The sequence below is a fragment of the Acyrthosiphon pisum genome, chromosome A1 (genome assembly GCF_005508785.2).
Source record: "Acyrthosiphon pisum isolate AL4f chromosome A1, pea_aphid_22Mar2018_4r6ur, whole genome shotgun sequence".
NCBI classification, from domain to species: Eukaryota; Metazoa; Arthropoda; class Insecta; order Hemiptera; family Aphididae; genus Acyrthosiphon; species Acyrthosiphon pisum.
In genome coordinates this window covers 90,680,594-90,687,764 of record NC_042494.1, presented here as the reverse complement: position 1 = coordinate 90,687,764, position 7,171 = coordinate 90,680,594, and the positions used below count along the sequence as shown (strand labels likewise).

The following is a 7,171-nucleotide window of genomic DNA, read 5'->3' as shown; positions in this document are numbered from 1 at the left end:
AACGGAGCTACACGTGTTTTGCTGAGCGTAAAATTTGCTATATTATGCACCAATAAGACTGAGACAACACATGCGGGTATCACATCCTCTTAAATCTGGACTTGCTTCTGTCTACTGATATTCATTTAACAATTACGTCATTGTAAAGAATAGTTATAAATATAATTTAATACTAAATATATTATATATACAGTAGATGGTCTAAATATAAAATGTAATGTCTGCTTTTTTTAAGTTATAGATATGTCTTATACTTTACAAATAATAGGTGCTTTGAAAATCATTTTTTAATTTTTTGTTAATTCAAATTTTCATTATTTAATATTTATAGTGCAACCAAGTTATGAAAATTATCAATTAACAATCTAAAACCACTCTTGCCCCATGTTAATTGGTGATCTTCTTGATTTGGTCGCACTATATTGTACTTAATAAAAATTTTAATACTTATTTTATTTTGTTTTACAGATCTAACGAATTCTGAAACTTCGAATGCAATTTCTCTATTTAATTAGGTTACATTAGTTACTAAAAAAAAATATCCTATTTTATAAAATCAAAATAAATATTATATTGATTATACAGCTGTTTTACCTCTGCATTTTCTATATTCTATAATTTTATGTTGACATTTAATAAATACATGAAGTGTATAAATATGACACAATTGTTTTAAAGAATAATTGTTAACTTAAAAAATGATATTTTTATCTTATTAAATTGAAGATATTTTTTTTAATGTTGCATTTTTAAAAATTCTTGTAAGAAGAATTCAAACTTCAAATTATTGAAGTTTTTCTGAACATAAAATAAATTAAATGAAAATTTATTTTTTACTATACATTTAAGGACGTTATTTGTTATATTTATTAAATTTTAAAAAATACATAATATTGCATTGTCCTTTAACTTCAAAATGTATTTGAATATTATTGATATTATACGATCCTATTTGATCAATTTTAAACATTCAATTCATTAAACAGATAAAAGTATAATAAAACTCTACCACCTTAAGTAGTATAATGAGTTAATTAATTCTAATGTATAAAAATAATAAGAAAGTATTGATTGTGCTGAATGTAAATTTACCATGTAATGTATATTTAAGACAAAAAAAAATAAGTATGACATCATAATATTTTCTTAAAAATAGAACTTAAAGGCATTAAAAAAATGTATTAATTTATTTTTTAAATCCCCAAGGATCTAATTGTTGATCATGTGATTCCATTATGCAGACCGATGATTCAGCAATCTTTGCTAATAACTTCTTTAGATCAGCTTGAGAGAATAACTGAAAATAATGACCATGTATAATGAAAGTTATTTATATTTTTAAATTCTTTTTTATTGAAATTACTTGGTAGAAGCTTATTGGTCTTGTCTGTTATGTAACCAGCTAACTTGATACATTCAGTATATCTTTCAGCACAATGCAATATAGTATGTAATAGCATAAAAATCTGAAAAAAAAACAAAAATGTGATATATTTAATATCTTTACACAAGTTGGTTGAAATTAATTTAAAACTACTATGCTTGTAAAAAAATATAAACACTCACCTTTGGAATACATATAGTTCGCAGAAGTTCAAAGTGTTCATGACGATTTTTGTCCTCATTTTTGTGGTCAACAAGCCAGCCATTGGGGAAAAAAAGCAGATTAAAGAGTTGTTCAACAACAATCTGAAAATTTAAATTAATATTTTACTATAATTTTAAATACAACAAAATAACTACACATACTTGTGATGAACTGGATACATTCTTTTTCCAATTGCATAATGCCGTTTCATACTGTTCCATGTTGTGATCGTAGATCAATTTTTTAGCATAATCTACATTTCCTTGTGGTTTGATGGGTTCAATTGGTTTGGTTTGATGATATTCATGAAACCATTCAGCAAATCCTTCTTCCGCATCCTAAATTTAAAATGCATGAATAATCTTATTTGAAAATTTATGCTTGATATTCAAATTTATAGAAAATTACTTACCAAATAACATTTATAAGCTAAATATTCTGAGATGAGTGATTGTATTTTTCCAGAAACTGATACCATATTCAGCTCCAAAAGTTTTTCAATATCAATATCAGCATTATTCAATAATCTAATGATTGAATCCTTCTGAACCTAAAGTTTTACTTAATGGTATTATATTTTTATTCGACTGGAATAAAGTAAAATACCTTATTAAATGCTAAGCGGGCTGCTTGGATTTTTCCTTGAGCAACAAAATTACGTACAACCGCATTGATTTGCATAAATGCCTCTTCTACTTGGTGAGGATAATAAATTATCCAATCTAATGCAGAAATTAGTTCATAGTCATCATTGGTAATTTCCGAAAATAGGTCTTGGCCATTTGTCATATTGGTGAATCGGTTTCTATAATTTTTTTGATTATTACATATTTTATTATTTTACATTGCATAAATATAGTTGGTTATGATATAACATACAAACTATATCAATTTATTGATTATTGACAATTACGAAATATGAAAATGTGAAAATATAATTTTTGATCTCATTAATAAAGTTATAAAAAATATATATAATATGTACCTGTACGTCTCAACAATACATTTAGTTATCTCTTCGACTGGAAGTGAAAACTTTTCAGCAGCCATCAGTCCACTAGTTCGTTGTTCTGACAAAACCATTTTTTCCAGGAACTTGGAATATATAATAACTTGACTGGTTTGTTCCAATTGAGATGTATAATAAGCTACTAACATTGGATCATTCATGGGAATTAAAACCTAGTAAAAATTATAATTTTATTAAACGTGCAAAATAATGAATAGTTATATTATTATAAGTAACTGTTCGTGTTTTAAATTCAAATATACCTCAATATATTTCTGTATTATTAAATTGGCAGCAAGCTCATCATGTTCAATTCCAGCCCAACGAATGACCAAGATTAAATGTGCAAGAAAACGCAAAAATTGAGCATCTGATTCCAAACTGTTTTCAGCCCAATCTGCCATGGTATTCACTAATTCGCGAAACTGATTAGTCATAAAATACTGTTGAATTTGGCGTTTGGGTTTATGTGCTTCCTGACGTACTGCCAATTTAGGGTTGGATTTCAATTCGGACACAATATCATCCAATGACATTCTATAAAATAAAAGGATGAAAATTAATTTTAAATTTCCAGGAAAAATAATTGTAAGCAAAAAAAAAATTCCCATTACTTATACTCCCAATATTTCTCTGGTAAACTTATAAAATTATTTGACTTGTGGGTTTGTATGTGGCTTTCAACAGCTACGTTTACTATGGTATGAAGATGTGCCCATAAAATATCTTCCCATCGGTTACAGACAGGCAATACGGCATCAATGTTTCCACATAATATTCCAATTGTAGCTCTCCAATAAGGTGAAGTTTTATTATTTGATGATATTTTCCAAGCGCAAGCCTTCCAAACATCTCTATAATGTATGATGACATGTTATAGTATGTATGAAATAACTGTTTTGTAATATAGGTAAAAAAAAAAACTACATACCTATTTGGATTCCCGAGTACTTCGTCTGTAGGCTTCTGTTCTTCTTTAGGTTTATAAAACGGATCATGATACAGCCGCCATCCTTCCAATATCGCTGACCTCCAAAATTGACCATACTGACAACACAACAATTCAGCTTTTTCTAATCGACCACAACGAATCTCAGTAAACACTTGAGTTAGAAGTCTATCATCGTCAACCTATTTAATTATATAATATATTAGACACAATTAACTAAGATATATTAGGTATTTTTAAATGATGACATTTTATTAAGGACTATACTCTAAATGTAAATAAAATATCAATTATAAACCAGGGCCTTGCACCCAAATTAACCCAAACCCCTAACACCCTTAAAAAACCAAACACCCAAAACCCATATAACCCGAATGATTCTGTTTTCAAAACACCCGTATTAACCAAAACCCGAAAAAATCATTTGGGTTAACCCGAAACCCAAATAATTTTGTTTTTTACAAACTCTTCATGTGATATATAATTTTGTATGTATTTCTTGTGGTGAGTTCGATTCTGTAGTTAGTTGCTTAATAATAATAATAAATTAACAGGAACAATCTTACAATCAATGATCAATCACAATTCACAGGCAAATTCAATAATTATTTTCTTGAAAATAAAAACCAATAAAATCTTATTATACCTAATAAGCAGTAATAGGTATAATATAATATAATTTGTAACTTTATTAATATATAAAATAAATCCAAATAAAGCCAATAGAAATATAAAATATAAAGATGGTCTCAACAAAACTGAATAACATATTGACAGTCGTGGCAAAAATACCAAATACTAATAATTAATAATACCTAGTATTATTTGCAACCAATTTCCCAAGCGGTATTATTATACCTAAATTAGTAACGAATATCGTAATTCATGGCTATATTTACCAGTTTTCCAGAAATCGTGAAATCATAATTTTAAGGTATTATAATTATTTATTAAACATTTTTTTTTTTTTTAATTTTTAAATCTTTTTTGAGGATTAAATACTAATTGATTTATATTTATTAATTTTGTAGAAGTTTAAAAAGAAAATAACATTATGGTCCCCACAAATTAACCATCAGTAAAATATAAAAGGTCAAACACTCGATTGCTCAGTTACATTTAAAATCTTTGAGGCAACATCACTGATGTTGAATATGATAAGATAATTAGTCTAGACGAGTAATTTCATATTTGTTATACAAACAGCTAAATAATAATAAGTAAGCATATACCTGGTCTAGATCATGAATTGATCTTGATTGCCTGGTAGGTGCATCTGGATCTAATTGAGTGACCATAGACCCGGAACTTTGATATATTAATTCTTTTTTCTAAAATCATATAAAACATAACTTTGTAGGTAAATCTTAAAAATGTTAGGTGTTCTATCCATATTAATAAAAGATTATAATATTATATTATACCAGGTGATACTTTTATCATTGAACACTCATTATATCAAAAAGTATAAATCAAAATTATATGGTTTCTAATTGTTAAAAAACAAATTTAAAAAAAAAACATATTTTACAAAAAATTATAAGGTTAAAAAATATAATTTTATAATAAAAACCTTGTTTTGTAGTGACTTGAAACCGTATAAAATAAATATTTTCAAAAACGTTTATACTTTTTGAATAATGAGTGGCCTGCGGTAAATGAATCACCCGGTACTCAGATATATACCAATAATTGACCCAAAGTATTTGGCCAGGCGACTTCTTCATCAGAGAAATGTTTTGCATCTTTCATGAATTCATTTTCCATACTCTCAGCAGCACAATGTTCCAACCAATCGACAATTCTTTGTATCTGAATATAAATATCAATTTTAAACATTGTTAATAGAACAAACAATTTATATACATTTTTTTTCATTATCTAAAAAACAAATAATTAAAATTACCCCTTTTAATTTCTGATCTTCTTTAAACAATGCATCTGCTAAATCTCGTTCGCTAACTATATTATCAACTTTTTCAGGTTCTAAATGTTGTACTTGAAATAATGTTAACAGTAAACGCCATGTATTTAATTCCTGTTCTAACCAATCTACATTCTACAAGCATATAAAGTAACATAGTACATCAAAATAATGTTACTGAATAAAATGATGTCATTTTTTTACTTGATTTTGATCTTTTAAAATAGATATGGTGTCCATACAGTTGTCAATAAAGTATTGAAGAATTTCCAAAAGTTGTAGAGGTGAACTAATGCGAAACGCTTGAAGAACATCTAGAAACTGATTGAACAATCCATTTTCACCTATTGAAATATAAAATACATATTATTAATTATTATTTCTGACATTATTTTCTAGAGAAAATAATAACAATTTTAAATCTTACAATTTAACCTTGGTTGAGCTACAGTTGTATCAAATATAGCACTAAGTTCCCCGGGTGTCAATGAAACAGACAAATTAAACTGAGATTTTCTAAATTTTGATTTAGACAAATCTTCAGTGAATTCTAACTGAGATTCATCCTGGCCTGTAAAAATACAAATATTATGATGAAGGCGATAATGAAAGGTTCTACAAAAAATAATAAACATTTGAATGTATCATATTATTATATATGTATCTACTTGTGTCCAAATCAGCAAATATTGCAGCTCTTCTATAATCATCCATAATTTTGTTTGGACGATTAAACAAACGACATTTAACTCTTTTCTGTGACTAACGTGTGTTGAATGTAAGTTGATGAACATAAATACAGAATTTTAAACTTTATCAAAAATGAGAATTGAAAACAGTTAAACAATTTTGATGTTTTAACCATGGTTGAAATATACAGGTTATTGCATATAATCGACTCGGATTGTTATCATAAGAAACAAAATGGCTGCGTCAAGGGATATCACCAATATCAATTTTCTTATCATCAAAAATACGCCGACAAAAGCCACGGCCGCGATTTAAAATATTTCTTAAATCGTGGCCACGGCCCACGGCATATAGTAATATTACTCTATGGGCCACGACCATGAAGATTAAAGATCTATATATATATTATATATATACCATAAAATGGTGTGCGACCATTATATCTAAAGCCGTGTCCACGGGTACAATCACGTACAACCGTGACATACTTATCTATGGATGATACCCATCCGGCATCCAATTTGTCATGATAAATACAAAATAACTACAAAGTAAATTAAATTCAACAAATTCTGTCCACCTTGAATATGTCTATGCCTAATATACTAATATGACAACAATGAAGATTGAAGAACAACTAGAAAAACTTACTGTATTTAAGCCACGAACTGAGATACCTAGTCTATTCTAATTCGTAACTAAAGCTAACACAAACGACAGACTTTTTACTTGACTCACAACTTATACAATGTTATAATTTAACATTAAACCATTTTTATATAGATCTTGATAATATAATTAAACTATATTGTGGTTGGTGGGTCAAAAAATTAGATTTTCCGCTGTAGTACGATCTGTGTTCGAAAATTTGAATTATACCTATACATTTATACCTAACTGTCGTTCAAACTTTCGTAAGCGCAGTAAATTTGAAATTAAACGTACATAATATCATATGATATAATAGTGTTGAATTTTCGATTCTGAGCGGAGCTATGAATGTATTGATTT

The 7,171-nt window shown here is 27.4% G+C and overlaps 2 protein-coding genes across 5 annotated transcripts in view; one reads left to right on the top strand and one right to left on the bottom strand.

Moving 5' to 3' along the window:
• LOC100163943 (TAR DNA binding protein-like) overlaps positions 1-739 on the top strand; it is a 3,808-nt gene extending 3,069 nt beyond the window's left edge. For 2 of the 4 annotated variants that reach the window (XR_511049.3, XR_001680061.2), the window contains exon 7: positions 469-511. Coding sequence is in view for 2 of the 4 variants with exons in the window: in XM_029486067.1 (XP_029341927.1) it covers positions 469-515 (47 nt within the window). In the remaining 2 variants the exon portion in view is untranslated. Of the gene's footprint in view, positions 1-468 lie in introns of all 4 variants that reach the window. The other 2 variants (XM_029486067.1, NM_001162972.1) reach the window with 2 other exon arrangements.
• A 328-nt stretch (positions 740-1,067) lies between these two features.
• LOC100165979 (nuclear pore complex protein Nup107) lies at positions 1,068-6,318 on the bottom strand. Its single transcript, XM_001949575.5, has 16 exons — positions 6,139-6,318; positions 5,898-6,041; positions 5,675-5,814; positions 5,453-5,605; positions 5,233-5,358; positions 4,779-4,877; positions 3,529-3,728; positions 3,212-3,451; positions 2,861-3,134; positions 2,574-2,770; positions 2,195-2,393; positions 2,001-2,138; positions 1,750-1,926; positions 1,567-1,689; positions 1,364-1,466; positions 1,068-1,297 (listed from the first exon to the last, which is right to left on the bottom strand). Exons 1-16 carry the CDS (start codon positions 6,182-6,184, stop codon positions 1,281-1,283), a joined length of 2,376 nt encoding a protein of 791 aa, XP_001949610.2. The 5' UTR covers positions 6,185-6,318; the 3' UTR covers positions 1,068-1,280.
• Between the last annotated feature and the right edge of the window lie 853 nt (positions 6,319-7,171).